The 22,705-nt window shown below is 38.4% G+C and overlaps 1 protein-coding gene across 6 annotated transcripts in view; it reads left to right on the top strand.

Annotated features, from left to right (window-relative positions):
* Positions 1 to 22,705, top strand: part of LOC122801016 (schwannomin-interacting protein 1) — a 1,488,345-nt gene that overhangs the window by 1,418,567 nt on the left and 47,073 nt on the right. For all 6 annotated transcript variants that reach the window (XM_044070470.1, XM_044070472.1, XM_044070469.1 and 3 more), the window contains one exon: positions 12,049 to 12,172. In XM_044070470.1, the coding sequence (XP_043926405.1) occupies positions 12,049 to 12,172 (124 nt within the window). The remainder of the gene's footprint in view (positions 1 to 12,048; positions 12,173 to 22,705) is intronic.

Here is a 22,705-nt window from a genome sequence, read left to right as displayed (position 1 = left end):
CAGGGAATCTGCTGTGTCTAGCATTGTATATGTCTCTAATGGGGCCATATGTGCAGTACTGTGCCCAGTTCTGGAGCCATAGGTCAGCAAATATATTAAGTTAGTACAATGTGTGCAAACATGCTTCATCAAGATGGTTATAAGACAGAAACTCTAATGTTATGAAATGAGGTATGAGGCCCTGAGGGTATTGCGGATAAAGGAGAAAGGCATGGAATACATAGTACAGCATGATGACCATGCAATGTGATGATGGGTATGGAGAACACAGTGGTCATTAAAAGAGAAACTGATAGGATGAAAAGAAATGAGCATCAAAATAAGTGGAGCAGGCTAACCTGTGAGCAACTGTGGCATGCTTTTAGTGTGATGTTAGTGAAGTATGGAAACGATGGAGCAACTGTGGCATGCTTTTAGTGTGATGTTGGTGAAGTATGGAAATGATGGAGCAACTGTGGCATGCTTTTAGTGTGATGTTGGTGAAGTATGGAAACGATGGAGCAACTGTGGCATGCTTTTAGTGTGATGTTGGTGAAGTATGGAAACGATGGAGCAACTGTGGCATGCTTTTAGTGTGATGTTGGTAAAGTATGGAAACGATGGAGCAACTGTGGCATGCTTTTAGTGTGATGTTGGTAAAGTATGGAAACGATGGAGCAACTGTGGCATGCTTTTAGTGTGATGTTGGTGAAGTATGGAAATGATGGAGCAACTGTGGCATGCTTTTAGTGTGATGTTGGTAAAGTATGGAAACGATGGAGCAACTGTGGCATGCTTTTAGTGTGATGTTGGTAAAGTATGGAAACGATGGAGCAACTGTGGCATGCTTTTAGTGTGATGTTGGTAAAGTATGGAAACGATGGAGCAACTGTGTCATGCTTTTAGTGTGATGTTGGTAAAGTATGGAAACGATGGAGCAACTGTGGCATGCTTTTACTGTGATGTTGGTGAAGTGTGGAAACGATGGAGCAACTGTGGCATGCTTTTAGTGTGATGTTGGTAAAGTATGGAAACGATGGAGCAACTGTGGCATGCCTTTAGTGTGATGTTGGTGAAGTAATGGAAACAATGGAGCAACTGTGGCATGCTTTTAGTGTGATGTTGGTGAAGTAATGGAAACGATGGAGCAACTGTGGCATGCTTTTAGTGTGATGTTGGTAAAGTATGGAAACGATGGAGCAACTGTGGCATGCTTTTAGTGTGATGTTGGTGAAGTAATGGAAACGATGGAGCAACTGTGGCATGCTTTTAGTGTGATGTTGGTAAAGTATGGAAATGATGGAGCAACTGTGGCATGCTTTTAGTGTGATGTTGGTAAAGTATGGAAACGATGGAGCAACTGTGGCATGCTTTTAGTGTGATGTTTGTGAAGTATGGAAACGATGGAGCAACTGTGGCATGCTTTTAGTGTGATGTTGGTAAAGTATGGAAACGATGGAGCAACTGTGGCATGCTTTTAGTGTGATGTTGGTAAAGTATGGAAATGATGGAGCAACTGTGGCATGCTTTTAGTGTGATGTTGGTAAAGTATGGAAACGATGGAGCAACTGTGGCATGCTTTTAGTGTGATGTTGGTAAAGTATGGAAACGATGGAGCAACTGTGGCATGCTTTTACTGTGATGTTGGTGAAGTATGGAAACGATGGAGCAACTGTGGCATGCTTTTAGTGTGATGTTGGTAAAGTATGGAAACGATGGAGCAACTGTGGCATGCTTTTAGTGTGATGTTGGTGAAGTAATGGAAACGATGGAGCAACTGTAGCATGCTTTTAGTGTGATGTTGGTGAAGTAATGGAAACGATGGAGCAACTGTGCATGCTTTTAGTGTGATGTTGGTAAAGTATGGAAACGATGGAGCAACTGTGGCTTGCTTTTAGTGTGATGTTGGTGAAGTAATGGAAACAATGGAGCAACTGTGGCATGCTTTTAGTGTGATGTTGGTAAAGTATGGAAACGATGAAGCAACTGTGGCATGCTTTTAGTGTGATGTTGGTAAAGTATGGAAACGATGGAGCAACTGTGGCATGCTTTTAGTGTGATGTTGGTGAAGTATGGAAACGATGGAGCAACTGTGGCATGCTTTTAGTGTGATGTTGGTAAAGTATGGAAACGATGGAGCAACTGTGGCATGCTTTTAGTGTGATGTTGGTAAAGTATGGAAACGATGGAGCAACTGTGGCATGCTTTTAGTGTGATGTTGGTGAAGTATGCAAACGATGGAGCAACTGTGGCATGCTTTTAGTGTGATGTTGGTGAAGTAATGGAAATGATGGTTAGATACGGTGGCCAGTTGTATCAAAGAGGGAGTATTCATGAGGAACTGGGATGGCTGGCTGAAAAGTATTTGCAACAAAGGAGTCATATGGCACTGCAAAGAATTTAGACTTAACATGACTGAAGGAAGAATATGGTGCAGCATTTATCCTCTAACAATTCATCCTCTTGCTCAGGTTTTGATTCCCTTAGCCTCCATTTGCCTATTCTGTGATGCTGATCAGTCATTTAACCAGACAGTGTTCCTGTGTCACTACCTACAAAAAGACTTTTGTTTAGCCAGGTTTATCTGGTTAACAAATGAATACACAAAGCTAGCTGCAAAACGTGGTGAATTAGATGGGTTTGAATACCTTTTTCTCTTAACTTGTTCAAATCTCTGCAGTTTGCTGATAGAATGGATATTGCTCTTAATAAAGAGATATTCTTTTTTCTTTCCTGTTACATAGGAGATGTGTGTTCATTCATTCAAATATAGATGCCTGAAGTACAGTAGAGATGAACATATGAATGAAATCTTTTGAGTATATGACCATGGGAACAGATTCTGTTCACTTAGGAAAATAAACAAGCTTTCATTTAAATTTCTTGTAGCCTTGCAGACTGAGAGTACTTTGACATGATGTACGCTTTTGCTTTCTGCATAGTACATGAACAGTATCATATCTGATTGTCAGTTCTAATTAACTACCATGTGCTAGTAACTTTAGAACTGACTTATGACCTTTTACTTCCCCTTCAACAGGCTATCACAACTGTTTCTTTTCTAATATTTTCTTATGCACTTTAAAATTAACTTTTATATTTAAATTATTTCATTGTTCTTTTTATAATATTACACTTAACTCCAGAACTCTGAGGAAATATTTTATTAATTTAACAGTTTATCCATAATGTATGTTGTGTGATGCTGTTAAGGTGGTCTCCAGTGGTGTACAGATGTCAGAAATAATGATGTTCTGATGTGCATTTTAAAGAAAATGACCTTTTTAAAATTCACTAAAATATTTATTTTGTAATCACACAGCCATTTTCCTGTAAGCCATTGCATTCCAAATGCATATACATGTTAAAAATACCACGTGTAATCCATCTTTCAGCCTTAGCTGTAGCCAGATGGGGTGAGCCATCTGTAAAGTGAAGCCTTCTGTGTTCTGTAGTAAGTTCTGATTATGTAGGAACTGGTGATGCATGTTATGGTTTTGAGAAGTAAACCATTCGGTACCTCTGAGCAATCATGTAACTCATCATGCTTTTCCTGACATCTAATATTTATTCCATCTATCTTTGCGTTAACCATGCTATGTTTAAAAGCATATGTTTCCTTATATTGATACAGTCACTATCTGGAAAACTTCCAAGTAAGCATTATTTAGACAAGAGTTTACCTTGTTTTATGTTAGAAACACTGTTGGTTTGCTATATTTATTCATTGCTGAGGCATGTTTTAAAACAACGTATTTTCTTTTTAGTTTTGTCTCTTTACCTATTAGGGTGTCATAGCTGCTCCTATGGTAACAGTCTGATGTCATTACAGGATAATATTGTTTCTAGTGACAAAGTAAGGTACAGAGGTATAGGAACGTAACAGGGATGCAAATGGCCATGTTTTCACAAGGATTTATACTGTCTTCATCACCAAAGAGAGCTGCATGGAGATTAGTTATAAAATGAACATGCAGCTATAGCTAAGCTTTGTTATGTCCCTTAGAACATAAAAATCTGATACAAAATATCAAATAGCTGTACAAAAATTGTTATTGGTGTTATACATGATGGAAACACGTTTTGTATTATAATAAATATATCTCTAATACTCTCCTAGTTTGAAGTGGCAGTGCCCTGTGAAAGCTGATTTTGAATCATTAAAGTCAGGCTCAGTTTCCCATCACAACTGTGTACTCCTCCCTGGATAGAGCATTGCAAATCACTGCTGGGTTCCTCAGTCATCTAACTGCAGACTGAAATAAAAGTATATTCCCTTCCCTAAAAAGATGGGTCTCTTAATTGTTTTGTTATGCTAATGAGTAGTAAACATGATTAAAGTTTACCACTTAGCTAATTGGTTTGACCACAGTGACCTTGTTCACCTCTATATTTCTGTTGATCTGAGTTTGATTCTCATAACTTCAACTTCCATTTACATACTACTTGTCTTTGAGCAAGTTGATCTGAGTTTGATTCCCACAATGTTTTATATTCTGTCTGAGCGAATTGATCGGACCCCCCCCCCCCCAGGAATTAACTACTCCAAGGCATAACTGGCTACACAATAGAATATTCACTGTGAAACTTGACTGCTGTAATTCTGATAGTGGTACACTCACAGCTTAAGTACTTCAGGAATTAGTCTTTGACCTCTTAATGTTATTTATTTTCATAACTGACCTGTTAATTTATTTTTTTTTTAAATTGCTTAACCAGGTGAGCACTTTGGTCTGAAGACCTTTTTCAGGCAAGATGACAGGCTTTTTCAAGCAAGATAAACAACTAAGGTATAAATACATAGTTTATATAAAGTATGACCATCCATGATGCATAGTAAACATAAAATAACATTAAATGACATCAGGCTTTGCAGTTAGGTATAGATAAAATACTGAATATGTATGATCTGTAATTGAAATAACGTAGTATATATATCCAATTTAGACTGTACTTTATACAGTTATATGATCTTAACTTTCAAAACAAACTACAAGAATAATTTCAAATAGACTTTAGCCTAAAGTAATCAAAAATTCAAGAACAATTCTGCTTTTTTTTATAAAAGATCCAAAAGGTTCTCCCCTTCCACCAGTTAGCCAGCACAATTAGCATGCATAATTAATACTGGACCAACAACTAACATTTTCTGCTCATACAGTGTGCATAAAACAGCAAGTCATCATACAACAAAAAAAAAAAAATCACTTACAAATATTCCAACGTCCTCTCAATGTAACTAGCATAGGAAATCCTCTTGCAACTAAAAATTGCCTAAAGATATTCTAGCATCCTCTCAATGCAAATAGCACAGCAAGTCAAGTCCTCATACAACAAAAAAAAAATTGCCCACAATATTCCAACATTCTCTCAATGTAAATAGCATAGGAAATCCTCATACAATTAAAAATTACCTACAAATTTCCCAACATCCTCTCAATGTAAATAGCACAGGAAGCCCTCATGCAACAAAAATCGCCTACAAATATTCCAGTCTCCATAAATAGAGGTAGTACAGCAAGTTCTCACAACAAAATATTCCAAAATACATGGTGGTGCTGCGGTAGCGTTGTCGCCTCACAGTTAGACGTTGCCCGTTCAATTCTCAGCATCTTCTGTGTGGCGACATGCGTGAATGGTCCTTCCTTCGTTGAAGGTTGTGCGTTAGGCCCGGCAAGCCAGCACGTAAAAATCTACTGCCAATCATTAGCGGACCGGAGTTCCGCTGTGGTGACCCCTAACCAGCAAAAGCCGAAAGACACAAACAAACTCCCAATGGAAGCTCCAAAAGCAATTTCCATCCAGAGGTCAATGCCAAAAATTGAGCATGAATTACCTGTCTTAACATTCAAATCAGCTCCAAATACTAACGCACTGCAAGTTGTTATTGTCAGTAAAATCTGCAACTTTATTTCCCCACACTCACCCACGAACACCACTGTATATCATTATTAAAAGCAAACTGATTCCCTGAAAGTGAGACCGTACACCTCAGCCGGTCAACATTTAAGTTACTTAAATTGGAATAGTGTCCAGTCCTAGCATCTGGGTTTAATCACAGAGAAATTAATTACCCTCTACAAATCAACCAGTGCTGTCACTGTCATTGTAACCAGATCTTTACTCATAAAAACCATAGGTGAAAAAGCTTTCATAAAGATAATACTTGCATATAGAATTCCCAACAACAGGAAATCAGAAGGGTCAGTGCTTTCAAAGAACTTTAAAAGCTCTTTGAAATTTTTTAATAACTTGGTCCAAATACCAGGCTTCATCAGAACCTGATGAAGCCTGGTATTTGGACCGGGAGAAAGTGCTTAACAGTGAAAAGTTGTTTTTGTGGAGAAATTTCAATAAAACTTTGTATATTTTGTCGTTTCTTCATCCTTGGTGGATACTAAACTGTGAGTCCATAGTCCTGCTTGTTGTGGTGTTGGTGGTGGATTTTGGATCGTGTTTGTGCATTGTTTATTTTAATAACTTGTTATGAGAATAGGTAAAGCATATAATCTGGGCAACATTTTAACTGTTGCTCAATCCTGGGCAACATTTAATAAGCAAAAATGCTCTCCAGGGTGTCTGTTACAGGGAAATAATGAACCATCTGGAGTGTTGTGAGGTCAGTCATCCCCACTCTAGGAAGGTCTGTTATTTCCCAGTAAAACTTACAGTGGAGGGCATTATTGCTCTGGGATAATGGACTGTCTCTTCCATTGTTTTGTATTTTTTAATTATTAGTATGTACATATTTTTTCATGTTAAATAATTCCTCCACCTAATTTATCAAAGTTGCCTGTTCTAGGATATGTTGTTGGAGGAAGTATTTTGCATACAAAATATAAGTTATATAAGTAATATCTACACATAGACACCCATAAGTGCCTATAAACACATCCACATACGTATATATATATATATATATATATATATATATATATATATATATATATATATATATACACAAATGGATGCAGAGGCAGAAAGATGCACAATATTTCTAACATACACAGAAATTCAGATGCATGTACATGCTCACAAACATGCAAAGTCACAGACACACACAAGCACACATACATTCATCACTTTATTAACAGTGCAGACCTCAGATATCTTTTTTTGCCATCAAATAAAGAAGTAATTAAATTATAGCACCAGCAATGTATATTTAGTCCACTGATTTCAGAATCATACAGTTCAAAGCATTGCAACACTCCATGCCCATCCACATACACACACACTCACTCCCACAGTTGATTAAGAGGGACATCATATGCAAATGACAGAGATGCAATCATAACGGCCAAACTGGATATTTTCCTGACCTTGGGAGTGACTCATTATCCTTTCCATGAAAATCAGTAATAGATGGGATGGGAGACGCTCCTTTTACAGAATCATATACCTACCAAGATCCAAATAACACACATATCACAATGGAGCTGTACAAAACTGGCTTTTCTTATGCATATATAAAGGCCCCTGTTTTTTCCTTCTCATCCTGCATGCCATGGACACCCCTCTGTGCTTAAAGACTTTAGTAAACCAGTTCCTGAAAGGGGTTTCTCATTTTAAAGCACCAAGAAAAGAGATTGCTGCACCATGGGATAGTAAATACTTCATAGAGAAACTGACCCTAGCTATTTTTGTACATAGACTCTCCAGGCACTACAGTGTGGGGTGTACCTGTAGGGCTAAGGTTCTGATTTGCATCTGCTATCTTGCAAGGCTTAATGTTGTAACAAGTTCTCTTCTGCCTCCATGCTCTGCTCTTTTCCTTTGGAAATGTTAAGAGCAGCAGTGAATAGTCTCAAGTACAGTCGTGTTAGGAACTTAACATAATTGTGGGTGTTCAATTACATTCACTGTTACAGTACAAGTTCCCTCCCACTTTTCCTCTTTTTTGCTTGGCATCCTGGATCAGAGTGGTTCCTATTTGATCCAATTTCACCTTCCCTCTCATCTCTCTGTTAAGACCTCTCCCTCTTTTGCCTTGTCATACTTCTCAGAGACGAAGATTGAAGACTTCTGACGTGAACCTGTGATATGGGGGACTGTCTTTTCCTGGTCCACTAGACTTTGCCACATCACCTGGCATTGGCGGATGCTCCTCTTATACCGCCAACCTCCTCATGTGGCAGTGGAAGGTAGTCAAATGAAGCCTTGGGAGGAAAGTACAGCTCTTGGAAGTCAGACTGGCTGGTCTGGGTTCTTGCAGGTAGGAAATTTACTTAAACATCTACATTTATGGTAACTTCCTAGCACAACTGTACTTTCTTCCTCCCCAAGGAAATGTCAGGGGAAAACATCATGCCCTGTCAGTAATGGTGGATTTCATCACTCAGGACATGGGTCCCCTCATATATTCCAGACTGAATACACTGCATATTATTTAATCTTTTTGTCTTTCAGGTGCATTTCACAGATAATGTCCTGAATGTTATTAAAGAGGTGAGAAAAATGGCCACAAGAAAGTACTGTCTTTCCAAATGGAAGATGTTTTTCTGCTGGTACCTTGGAAGGACTTTAGCACAACAGTGGTGTCTGGGACCCTCCAATATCTGAATAAGCTCTTCTGTGCAGATCTGCATACACCTTTATTAAGTTACAGCTTGCTGCCATTTCAGCCTGCCTGTCTGGGACTCAACTCTGCTAGCCTATTACCAGCCCAACATTTCCTAAAGGGTGTATGACACAAAAGACTGTTAAAAAAATAACTACTTCTCCTTATGATATGAACCGTCCTGCTGGTAGTTATCATGTTAGCTAGAGAATGTCAGAGATTCAGGCTCTGGTGTGTGAAGAACCTTTCTTAATATTTCATAGGGACAAGGTGAGCGTGAGAATTAATCCATTCTTTATGCCAAATATAGTGGTGGCGTTCCTCAAAACTCAAGTTATTCAGTTAACTCTCTTTCCCCAAATCCACAGAACAAAATATAAAGAATTCTACATTTCATGGAAATAAATAAACAGCTTAGATATTATTTGTAGATCCTAAGAGACCAGGCCTGACTGCTTGTTTCCTTAACTTCGGGAAAGGAGAGATGGGCAGAAGAAAGTAGATTAAATCTAAATAGTTAGTCCATTGCATCTGTTTCTGCTACTTCTTCAGAGGTAAGACACTGAGTATTATTAAGGCTCATTACACCAGGGTATAGCCATAACTGCATTATTCCTTAAGGAAGCCATCAGTCAAGGCACCAGAGGTACAGCCAAAACAATAGCATTCATTAAGGACGTCAACAGTAAAAGGCCCAGGGGTACAGCCACAATTGTAGCATTCCTTAAGGATGCCAACAGTCAAGGGCCCAGGGGTACAGCTACAACTATAACATTCCTTAAGGACGCCGACAGTCAAGGACCCAGGGGTACAGCCACAACTGTAGCATTCCTTAAGGACGTCAACAGTCAAGGACCCAGGGGTACAGCCACAACTGTAGCATTCCTTAAGGACGTCAACAGTCAAGGGCCCAGGGGTACAGCCACAACTGTAGCATTCCTTAAGGACGTCAACAGTCAAGGGCCCGGGGTACAGCCATAACTGTAGCATTCCTTAAGGACGTCAACAGTCAAGGGCCTAGGGGTACAGCCACAACTGTAGTATTCCTTAAGGGCATCAAGGGCTCAGGGGTACAGTCGCAACTATAGTATTTCTTAAGGACATCAACAGTCAAGCGCCCATGGGTGCCACCACAACTGTCGCATTCCTTAAGGAAGTCAACACTCAAGGCATTTTAGAAGCAGCTACCTGGACACGCTTTTTCAAAATGATACAAAATGAATACTACTTCAACAGCAGGGGCCAGGTTTGCTAAAGCCATTTTACAGAGAATGCTACAACCCAGTTACGCCATCAAAACCCCCACCCTTTTATCCTGAAGCCCTGGTAATCATTTCAGTAGCAATAACTGCTGCCTTTATGATCTAAATGAAGAACATTGTACACTGCAGTCGTGTATGGCTTCCCATAATGGTAGTAGCAGTTTGAGTAGATCACTGTTTTCAGTACACTCTCCCTCCCACCATCTCCCTCTTTCACTTTCAACCTTGGACATCCAAGACTGAGGCAGGCATCCTATCACTACTTTTAGATGAATAGATAGATGGAGGGATGAATCGATTGATTGATTGATTGATTGATTGATTGATTGATTGATTGATTGACTGATTGCTTCATGACTCAAGAAAGCTCTAAAATGGCACATCTCTCTTTCTATACTGGCAAAAATTGTGATATCTCAGGTAGTAGGGAAATGGCCCTGCCTCAGTACTTGAAATTGGGCTGGATGGCCAGGACTTAATGTCAAAAAATCCCATTGGTGACCACTTCAACAATGATCTACTCAAACATCTGTTCTTATGGTAAGTTCCTATACAGTTGTACTTTTTGCATAATAATTTAAGGGAATTGAAATAGCACATATAAATAGTAAACAAAGAAACGGTTCCTTTTCTTATATGGATAACTAACCTTCTAATACTTGCTGAAATAAGTGAAACAGTATATAATTCAATATCATCAGTATGCACGTATAAGCAACATTACTAAGCACGAGCTATAAAGACAAAATATGTTCTTTAACATTTATATTCAACCAAGTGACCTGGGCTACTATAGCAAAGGGAACCCCCTCCCACACCATCTCAAACACTGCATAATCTCTAACTATTTTATTCAAGCTCTGCAGAAAGAGGAGTATAGTAGAGAGTTGATTATCCGAATGTCGATTATCCAAAAAGTAAATTGTCAGACCAAGCCTTCCAATGTTTTGGGGTTGGAAAAATCATAGTCTGAATATGTAAACATTATACGTATTTGCTTGAGCATGTTTTTTTGAGCTTGTAGCCAGCTTGTGTGTGAAAAATATTCGTTATTGTCCATTGGAATCACTGAATGGTTGAAAAGTACAGTCCTGCGTACAGAAAAAAACAAGATTTTAGAAGTTTTTTATCCAGTTCAATTATATGTTTGATTATCCAAACAGTTTGATTATCTGAATTACTGTAGGTCCCAATTAGGTCAGATAATCGACTCTCTACTGTATTTGGGATTTGTTTGGAAACTAAGCCTTTTTTTATTTTTATTATTTTGGAACCAGTTAGATAATAATCAATATTGGGAGAGAGCAGGGGAACCTGCCTCTTAAAAAATTATGATACAATGTATATGTACATTTTACTTTGTTGTTTAGTGTACTACTATGTATTTAAGGTTTCTCAAGGTTAAAAGACACTAATACAGTGTAGTGTCTTGTCATGCTTTTATTGTTATTCGGGTGACTTTTTATTCAAGATAAATACCTCTTGAGGATTTCTATGCTTGAGATAATAAGCTTACAATCTAATATATTTGGCTTTATCTGCCTTATAAATATAATGTTTGACCTTTTGGAGTAGCTCAGCCTTAACCACTAATCTTTTGAGTGACTGTGCTGTAAGTTGAACTGTCACAATTCCAAACACAAGAGACTCGGTATGTAATGGTCAGATCATACATTTCCTGGAAGATTTCCTTTCTCAGGTGTTACAAGTAAAGCATCAGCACACAGGTATTTAGGCAATTCTGACCAAATTATATCACAAAATATACATAAACATAATTCTGGGTGAACAGTGAGTTATACTGGATGCTTTACTGGGGACCTGGGTTTGATTTTCATCTACGTCTGGTTGTGTGCTATGGCATTCTTCATATGTCACTTAACCTAACCAAAGTTACTAGATTCATTCAAAAAATAGCTACGTGTGCCAAGTAAGATGTGCATACAGTCAGTAACTAGTACAGTAATTGTTAAAAATGGGAGTCAAACCCAGGCCCTTGAAGTTTCATGTTTCCCCAAAACTGTTATGTGGACAGTACTAGCTCCTATACATATAAAGAACACCAGAAATGCTAGCCACACTTGTCAGTGTTTTGATTTACTTGGTAGAATCAGGGTTGATTTCTCATTAGTTACAGCTTTTTTTTTTTTTTATTTAGATGACAAATGCTCAACAAATCAATAAAGGCTTTTAATGTTTCCACAAGCAATTGTTTTAACAAATGTTTGTCTTTCCTTTCACATCTAGCTGCCGCATATGCCTCATATAAGTGAAAGCTTGATGAAAAGAAGCTTGAAGCCCACCGACTTGAGAGATATGACAATTGGTCAGCTTCAAGTCATAGTCAACGATCTCCACTCCCAAATCGAAAGTAAGTACATTCATCGTTTGGCTGCTATTCTCTTCTTTAAATACTTCTTCGTTTCCTGGTTCTTGATCCCCTTTCCAGTTTCACTTCTGCTGTACCTTGCTGATCACTCCTAGCATAAATCGAAGCATGCCATGCCATTTTCTTTAATTTTGGCGAAGCATTTGAGTAATGTAGTCCATGCATAACTTCTGAACAAGATGAAATGTGTAAGCATATGACCAACAGTACTTCATCTGGGTCGTTACTGCATCACAGACCTTCTGCACTTGTTGTGGACTGCAGTGAGCCATTTGATCATCCAGCTTTTACAGACATTTGGGCTTTATAGCTTAGATAAAAATCTTGTAAAGAAACTTAGTTATTTGCTTAGGTCAAAATGTTTGCCCGTTGTACTTGTAACATGCACAAGCAGGATGAGGAACAGGAGGCACAGAAAACTAGAATTCAGGCTGCAGATGCAAAGGTTGGTAGGGGGCTACTGATGTCACAGCCACTAGAGGCATTTTCTTTTAATATATTAAAGAAAGTAGTCCAGAGGTCCATAGGGAGTTGAGGCACAAGCCACTTCACCCCGAGGGTGGGGTGCAGTCTGTGTTTTTTAATCATATCAGAGCTTCAGACATTTTACGTTTCTTTGGGAGACATGTTCATGGAAACCTGTTTTTTACTTTGTTTTTTCACCATTTGACCATTTTTGCTTAGTTTCAGTAAAGCTGGCTAATTCAAGTCTGTGAGCACAGTGACATTGCTTGAGAAGAGTTCAGTGTTCTTCGTGTTTCACGGTTGCAGTCATTACATTTGGGTTATCTGCTTGCAGGTACCCCTCAGTCAGCCTGATTAACAAAGTCTTGGGTCCTGCATCGGTTGCTGTCCCTTCTTCCATGACATCAGGTTGTCAGGGGTATAAAACATGCAGCCGATGCCACTAGATCCGTCTTTCTTGCAGTGTGGTGCCCAAAGCAGAAGCAGTTTGCAAGTGCTGGTCGACCAACTCGTGAAATTTTCATTTTCGAGTTTCAGAACTGAAGTCTTCAACTAAAGCTAAGTACCCTGTTGGGGAAACTTTTTCTTGTTCCTTACCAATGTCAGTAAAAGTTAATAATTGCATTTCTTGTGGAAAGCAAATACTTCATAAAGATTTTCATTCGTACTATATTCTTTGCCTAGGCCCTGAACACGACGTACCTTGCTGTCAGTTTTGTGCTTTATTTAATCAGCGCACTATCCGTTGTTGGTAAATTTCCGCCTCTAAATATTTCGGTTCTCAGTTTAATTATCCAGAAATGTCGTCGGTTAGACATCCGACTACCGGGATTCTGAAAAAATGCAAAGATAAAGACAGAGACAGGCCGCCGAGGTCCAAAACTGCCGACGATGCTTCTCCTAAGCCAGTCGCAGTCCCTGATACCCGTTACTTCTGATTCGCAGGCCTCTACTGAGACCCATTCAGAGTCCGGTATGCTGCGAGATGCTTCAACTATGGAACCCGTGGATGTCTCTACCTTGGATGGGTCTGGAGCCGCTGTGCAGACACCGGCTTCTGAGGGTGTATTCAGGCCTACGGACTTGCATATTAAACCAATGCCTCCTTCTTTACTTAGTCCTAAATCTCGATCCATGCCTAAAAAAACGACGCCCAGGCCACATGCTCAGGCCTCTATGCCTGAAAAACAAATGATAAGAATGGCTGAAGATGTAATAACTCTAATCAGGGGTAGCCAACCCCTCCGCCCTTCTAAGAGACCTAGGACTGAAGTTTATTATGAATCTTCTGATCAGGATTCTGTTTTTTCTGATTCTTCTGATGATCTGGATTTGCCCTTATCTACTTATGAAGATTCTGATGCAGAGGACTCCATTCCCTCTGCTTCCCCTCCTGAGGAGTTTTCTTTTGGGTAAACCTTACATACTCTAAGGGAGCATTTCCACTGGGAAAGCCAGGATTTTTCTGATTCAAAAAAGAGGCCTAGGGATTTCCTTCTACTACCTCAGCATAGGCCTTTAGCTATTCCTCCAGTACTAGACATTGTTGATGATGCTTTTTCGGAATCTGGTTTGGCCCCTGATTCCCTGCCTCCTGCTCCCAGAAAACCTGACAGATACTACAGGGTCCCTGAGTCCCACAAGTTCCTTTTTAAAAATCCTATTGCAGATCCAGAGACTATTTCACAGGGGCCCAAGGGCATTAAGGCTTCTACTGCTAAAAATCCAACCTCTTCTGATAGAGACTCCAGGGGATAGACTGGGATAGATGGGGTAACAAGGTTTACACTTCTGCAACCTTGGCCATTAGGGCTTTAAACTGCCAGTTCATATGTTAAAGTATCAACAATATGTTATTGGACCGCTTAAACAGAAAATTATGTTGATTCCTGACTGTGTGGAAAATAAACAATTACAGGATTTAATGCATTCTGCTGAACAAGTTGGAAAACATACTTTACAATGTGGTTTTGATTCATTAGAGGCCTCTTGCAGGGCTGCTGTTACTGGGTCTGTGCTCAGAAGGCATGCTTGGCTTAAGGAGCAATCTTAGCCTGATCATGGTAGAGCTAAATTGTTAGATGCTCCTTTAAATCAGGACCGCCTGTTTGGCAACAAGGCTGAGGAAGTTCTTAAAAAGATGGAAGATAAAGCTAAATCTATGCAAACTGTTAAAGATTTTTTGCAAGTTCAGCCTCCTAGATTTAGTAGGCACTGGCCCTCTAAGAATTGGTCCTTCCCAGCCCCTTCCAAGTCTTCTCAAGCCAAACCCAGGCACAGCAAAAACCCCAGGTTTCAGTCCCAGGGGACACACAGAACTAAGCAGCAGGGGGCCTCCACTTCAAAATCTGGGAATAATAAGACCCCCCCATGGTAAACTGTCTCAATGACTTCCTTTTAAAATTTCCAAGCACTTATCAACTGACTGCCCCTTTGGGGGGAAAGATTGCTCTTCATGCAAAGAATTGGGAACTCATTACCCAGGACAAATGGGTTTTAAATATAGTGTCCCAGGGATACAGATTTCACTTCCACACGTTGCCAACCTGGAGTTCTGTACATACTTTCACCAAGCATTATCATTTGCCAATTTTCTCTAAATCCAGAGCTGGCTTTGCCACTGCAGTCTTGCAGGGCCTTATAGCTGGCCCTAATGCTATCTAAATTCCTCCTCCCAACCATAGCTTTGGGAATCTACCCAAATGTAATGACTGCAACAGTGAAACATGAAGAACATAGTACAGTTGTGTACACTTACCATAAATGTAGATGTTCGAGTGTATTCACTGTTGCAGTCCTGGTTACCCTCCCTCCAGCCCCCTAACTTCTTTTGGCTATACCTCTACTTTCCTTTACTATGCTTAAAAGTCTTTTTGGTGTATTTGCTTTTTTGTTGGAGGTATATCTTTTTACTTTTGTATTTAATTGCTTCCCATTAGGGGGGCACCTGACATCTGGGGCAAGAAAAACTGATGTAATGGCGTCGGCTGCATGTTTTATACCCCCTGATTACCTGACGTCATGGAAGAAGGAACAGCAACCGACGCAGGACCCAAGACTTTGTTAATCAGGCCGACTGAGAGCTCCTGCAAGCAGATAACCCAAATGTAATGACTGCAACAGTGAATACACTCGAACATCTACATTTATGGTAAGTGTACACAACTGTACTTTTCGTTGTTCCCCAGGGTGCCATCTTGCCTTAGTAGATATCTGGTTGCTCAGAATCTCCATTACCCTTGTAATCTGCACATATATAGAATTTTAGCCTCACCTTTGTCTTTGCCCGGCATGTTTGCAGTTAATAGAATTGTCAAGTGTGCATTCCTTCAGCTACACTGTTGAAGGCTTGCTTCATCACAACATAACTAGTGTTATGTCAGATTCTCTTTTCTTTCAGTCTTATTTCAGCAGCCTGAGTAGTGTAATGGTAATTAGCACCAGAAAGAATTAGGCAGGTGCTCTTCAGTCTGCTCCTCCTTAACCAATTGTAGCATATTATCTACCTTTTACTGGTTTTATTTCTGCCTTAACCTATTGTAGCATATTATCTACCTTTCACTGGTTTTATTTCTGCCTTAACCTATTGTAGCATATTATCTACCTTTCACTGGTTTTATTTCTGCCTTAACCTATTGTAGCATATTATCTACCTTTCGCTGGTTTTATTTCTGCCTTAACCTATTGTAGCATATTATCTACCTTTCACTGGTTTTATTTCTGCCTTAACCTATTGTAGCATATTATTTACCTTTCACTGGTTTTATTTCTGCCTTAACCTATTGTAGCATATTATCTACCTTTTACTGTTTTTTTTTCTGCCTTAACCTATTGTAGCATATTATTTACCTTTCACTGGTTTTATTTCTGCCTTAACCTATTGTAGCATATTATTTACCTTTCACTGGTTTTATTTCTGCGTTAACCTATTGTAGCATATTATCTACCTTTCACTGCTTTTATTTCTGCCTTAACCTATTGTAGCATATTATCTACCTTTCACTGCTTTTATTTCTGCCTTAACCTATTGTAGCATATTATCTACCTTTCACTGCTTTTATTTCTGCCTTAACCTATTGTAGCATATTATCTACCTTTCACTGGTTTTATTTCTGCCTTAACCTATTGTAGCATATTATCTACCTTTCACTGGTTTTATTTCTGCCTTAACCTATTGTAGCATATTATCTGCCTTTCACTGGTTTTATTTCTGCCTTAACCTATTGTAGCATATTATCTACCTTTCACTGGTTTTATTTCTGCCTTAACCTATTGTAGCATATTATCTACCTTTCACTGGTTTTATTTCTGCCTTAACCTATTGTAGCATATTATTTACCTTTCACTGGTTTTATTTCTGCCTTAACCTATTGTAGCATATTATCTACCTTTCACTGGTTTTATTTCTGCCTTAACCTATTGTAGCATATTATTTACCTTTCACTGGTTTTATTTCTGCCTTAACCTATTGTAGCATATTATCTACCTTTTACTGGTTTTATTTCTGCCTTAACCTATTGTAGCATATTATCTGCCTTTCACTGGTTTTATTTCTGCCTTAACCTATTGTAGCATATTATCTACCTTTCACTGGTTTTATTTCTGCCTTAACCTGTTGTAGCATATTATCTACCTTTCGCTGGTTTTATTTCTGCCTTAACCTATTGTAGCATATTATCTACCTTTCACTGGTTTTATTTCTGCCTTAACCTATTGTAGCATATTATCTACCTTTCACTGCTTTTATTTCTGCCTTAACCTATTGTAGCATATTATATACCTTTCACTGCTTTTATTTCTGCCTTAACCTATTGTAGCATATTATCTACCTTTTACTGGTTTTATTTCTGCCTTAACCTATTGTAGCATATCATTTACCTTTCACTGCTTTTATTTCTGCCTTAATCTATTGTAGCATATTATTTACCTTTCGCTGCTTTTATTTCTGCCTTAACCTATTGTAGCATATTATCTACCTTTCACTGGTTTTATTTCTGCCTTAACCTATTGTAGCATATTATCTACCTTTCACTGGTTTTATTTCTGCCTTAACCTATTGTAGCATATTATCTACCTTTCACTGGTTTTATTTCTGTCTTAACCTATTGTAGCATATTATCTACCTTTCACTGCTTTTATTTCTGCCTTAACCTATTGTAGCATATTATCTACCTTTCACTGCTTTTATTTCTGCCTTAACCTATTGTAGCATATTATCTACCTTTCACTGGTTTTATTTTTGCCTTAACCTATTGTAGCATATTAGCTGCCTTTCACTGGTTTTATTTCTGCCTTAACCTATTGTAGCATATTATCTACCTTTCACTGGTTTTATTTCTGCCTTAACCTATTGTAGCATATTATCTACCTTTCACTGGTTTTATTTCTGCCTTAACCTATTGTAGCATATTATTTACCTTTCACTGGTTTTATTTCTGCCTTAACCTATTGTAGCATATTATCTACCTTTTACTGGTTTTATTTCTGCCTTAACCTATTGTAGCATATTATTTACCTTTCACTGGTTTTATTTCTGCCTTAACCTATTGTAGCCTATTATCTACCTTTCACTGGTTTTATTTCTGCTCTGTGTTAGCTCTGGTAGACATCCTAAGTATCTCATTTTTTCTGTTACTCGATTCAAAAAATATTCTCTTCTTATATACTGCCTCTGTGCTCCTCACTAACAGCTACCTCCTTGACTGTATTTCAAACTTAATATACTGTGTGATATTCTTGCATACTGTTCCTGCACATATCTTACATATAACGTCAACGTGAACTCTGTAAATAGTCCCTATGCTTTTACTGTTTTCCTACTTAAAAATGTCAGTGTTTTTCTTTTATATATTGTTTTGTCATTTTTACTTATACAGTGACATTTTACTTATACAATGATATTTTAAATCCGTGGAGCTTTTCTCCCTGGGTCTCTGCTGAAAAAAAGGCTATCAGCTCAGTCGGACTAACCTGGTCAACAAATGTAAAATAAATAATAAATAAATAAATGTGCCATCCCAGTAGTGATTCTGATTTCTTTCTCTTTCTGTGGCCTGCTCAGTTGTTTTACTTAATTTCTGACATAGTTGCCTTCTAAGCAGAATCCAACTGCAGCAGAGAGCTGTTTCATGGGCTTTTTTGACCAAACAAGATATATTACCTTCCCACTGAGTTATTTATAGTTGGCACACTGCATAAGCGTAACTCCTTTTTTTGGAGCAGTAGTTTTGCAACAGCCACCTGACCAACACACACACACACACACATACACACATACACACACGCGCACACACACACACACACCTCAGCCTTTCATAAGGGGTTATATGGATAGTGAACAATTCCATACTTTGTCCCAAGGTCAAGACTTTGCTCATGAAACTCCCACACCACCCTCACCAGATGGTCCTTAAAGTCGTTGTTCTTGCACCAAGAGGCTGGCCTAACTTAAGCATGATTATGTATTTATTTATTTATTTATTTAGATTAATTAAATCATTAACTGTGTGAATTCCACTGAGCTGATACTCATTTACAAGTATGAGCTTTTTTTTTTTTTTTTTTAAGATGAATTGTCCCTCTTTTCAAAAGTAATTTATCTGCACCTTTCCTTGTTGTGCGGATCAATTCATAAATTTATCAAGCAAGTGGACTGATGTTTCTTGGACCATTTATCATTTTCAACCACCACCAAGGCCACAGGCACAAGAATTAATGCATTATGTATGGACAGTTTAGTATAGGCAGTCAGCTGACATCTTTTTTTTTGGGGGGGGGGGTGGTATGAAACTGTAGAACTTGTAAACTCCACACAGACAATAACCAGAAGGCAAGTTTGAATTTCAAACGCTAAACCTGTGAGGTAAGTTTCTTGACCACAGAGTGTTCATGTTGCCCTCAATTAGAGGTCTTTGTAAACCTTCATCCAGAGAAGATCACACTGATTTGTACTGTGTGGTAATCAGGTTGTGTTTCCTTTGCTATCCCAGTTTGCACTGCAAGTCTTGGTTTCCTTTTGATTCCACGTATTGCTCATCATGTGCTACTTGATCTGTGCTTGGCTGTTGAAGTAATAGGTTTAACTAGCCGTAAAAGATTGTGGAGATTTTGCTATCAGAAAGGAAGGAAGATTCAGATACATAGACCCACGGGGTCCTGACACGCATGCAGACCCTTCTTAATGAATCTGATCTCACTTTGAGCTTTAAGGTTGTAGTGATCCTTTCTGAAAAGAACACATGTTGACTACCTTTACTTTGCTTTCATGTAATTGCTTAATAGCAAAATGATGAAAAGTTCAGAAATCTCCAAATCATTTCTTTAAAGCATCCATGCTGGCCTACCTTTTCTGAGAGTTAAAATGTGTTCTTTGTTTCCTCATTGTACCTTCATATTTAAACTGGTTGTGGTGTTTATACACCATCTGTTGTCCTATAAATTATATTCTTGGTTGCTAATTCCTGAGAATTTTAAAGCCACAACCTTCACAGTAAGAGGATTCTTATTTAGCTATCATTATAGGCAATCTGCCTTTACAAATGTAATCTGATTCTTCTTTTGTTAGCAATTAAATTTGTTTTAAACCCACCCTTCTGCCATTTTGCTTAATTTCCAGAGTATGGCAGTCCTGAGAAACAACTGCTACTGCATAGGCAGAAAAGTGCTACAATGGAGAACACAAGACATTCCAGATATTGTTTCCTTTTGTTTACAAATTAATTACCTCACATATCAGTCATGTTTTACTAATTGTTCCCCACTCCCACACTGTGCTTTAATAAATTGCATTCCTTAATTGTAAATGAGCTCAGAATGCATTTCAGTTTTCATTATTTGGTAACCAGTTATGCCCCATATAGCAGGACATTTGTTTATGGCTTGTTATAGCATATAGAACAGACTAAATTCAGGTAACAAATAACTTATTGCCAACACTGAGCAAACATCTCATGATGCATCAGCTAAGTAGACAGCAATGCAGTGAGATGTGAAAACACATATTTATATAAGGGACAGTTTATGAGATTAGTGTGCTGTTGGTTAATTACATAAAAATAAACTACTAAAACTGTTAGGTTAAATAAGCAGATGACATGCACTTTAACAGGCGTATTAATATATTGGGCACATCTTCTGATAAAATATATAGAAAATAGAAAATTATAGACTAATTTATTTTATAGCAGGGTATGTGTGTTGATCCTAAAGATTATTTTCAGCTACGAAGTGGACAACTCAGTAAATGTACATAAATAAAGTAGTGAAGTATTGTATGTTTAACAGACCTACAGAAGTACGTGTGCTTCTCAGTTTTACATTTTAGATGTAAGCCTCACATAATGCATAACTGTATAAATAAGCATCAGTATATATTATAAAATAATATGTTCCCTTATACATTTTGTGTCTTGTTTGTAAAAGTTATGTAAAATAATGGAGTTTAATATTTACTTTTAAAATTATTGTATTTTATAACCACCTCTAAACAAAGAGGGTGAAGTTGTTCCAAATTTTAGGGCAAACAGAATTTGTTTCTTAATAGCCACCTCTTTCAGCATCTTTAGTTTGTAATAAGGTGTTATATTGAAAATCTCAAATTTGTTCTTAGTAAACCTATCAATATTAATCAAAATTGCACTTAGTTTCTGCAATGACTGTATATAGTATGTTGTTGGGAATATAATCCACAGCCATTTTCCAAGTACTGCTTTAACTTCCCCATCCCAAAGACTCCCCCGTCTGTGGAATAGACTCCCTTTCCATGTCAAGCAGAGTACCTCTCTAGCCTTCTTTAAGAAGAACCTGGATGACTGGATGGGAAACAGAAAATATACCCCTGGGATCCCACCTGTGTCTCTGCTGGACAGAGGAAACAGGTGCTGACTTTGTCACCTTCCACTTGTAGGCAGTCATCAGTACAGAAACAAACCAGTAAAGAAAGTTACAGTGTTTGTAAAATAATGGTTATAAACAAAATGTGTGGAAACTTTTATGGCTACTTGATTTTTGAAGTGTTACTGCTCCATTGTGGATTACACATGATGTGATGCATCTGAATGGGTTTTCTTTTGGGACAGAATGGTAGGTGATTCAAGTTAAGAGCACAGTAACATACTGAGAAAATATTAGTAGGGGAAGTGAGAACCCACTTGCAAGATGCTAGTGTAGCTCAAGACAGTTACTGCCAACCTAAAAGAAAATATTTTAGGTAGTCCTAGGTGACACAAACATTAACTGGACCAGCATTCAATCTCCCGTAAATCCCCTGAATATAAACCTCTATAACTTCAATCAGCTAATCAACACCACTACCAGACCTACCAAAGATTACTACTTTGGTAGCACCCTTGATTGGATTCTGGTCTCTCACCCTCATTATATATCCAGTTGTGGAACCCTCCCTGACTCCCTCAGTGACCACTATCCCACTTTTGCTCATCGTCACTCCCTCTCCCTACAACTCTCTCCAACATACATCTCCACACACTCCCTAAAACACTTCAACCCCTCCACTTTCTCCAACACACTAAAACATTTCAACTGAAGCCCCCTAAAAACTCTCCCCCTAGAAAATGCCGTCACCTACTTCAACACCACATTTATAAACCTTTTTGATACCGTTGCCCCATTAAAAACAAGGATTAAAAGTAACATTGTCCCTTGGCTAAGCAAAGATACCTTAGTTGTCATGCGCCTCCGTGACAAAGCTCTAAACCATCATCATAAACATAAAACTCCCATCACCCTAAATGAATACAGAATACTTCATAACAGAGTTAAAAACTTATTTCTTTAGACTGTAAATCCTACTTCTCACTCCAAAACAACCATAAGACAAACCCAGAAAAATTCTGGGATGGTATCACCTCCCTCTTTAACCCTGGTAGAAAGGAAAACCCTATCCCAGACCCCAATACCCCTGATAAGGACTTAGCCACCCAATTCAACTCTTTCTTCATTGACTCAATATCCAAACTAACATCATCCTTCACAAACAACCCTACATCCTCTCTTCTACCATCCCCTGTCTCTTCCTACTCAAATACTCCC

Source organism: Protopterus annectens, chromosome 4.part1, assembly GCF_019279795.1.
Source record: "Protopterus annectens isolate FY-2018-M chromosome 4.part1, PAN1.0, whole genome shotgun sequence".
In the NCBI taxonomy this organism is placed as follows: Eukaryota; Metazoa; Chordata; order Ceratodontiformes; family Protopteridae; genus Protopterus; species Protopterus annectens.
This window is presented reverse-complemented; position numbering and strand designations above follow the sequence as displayed.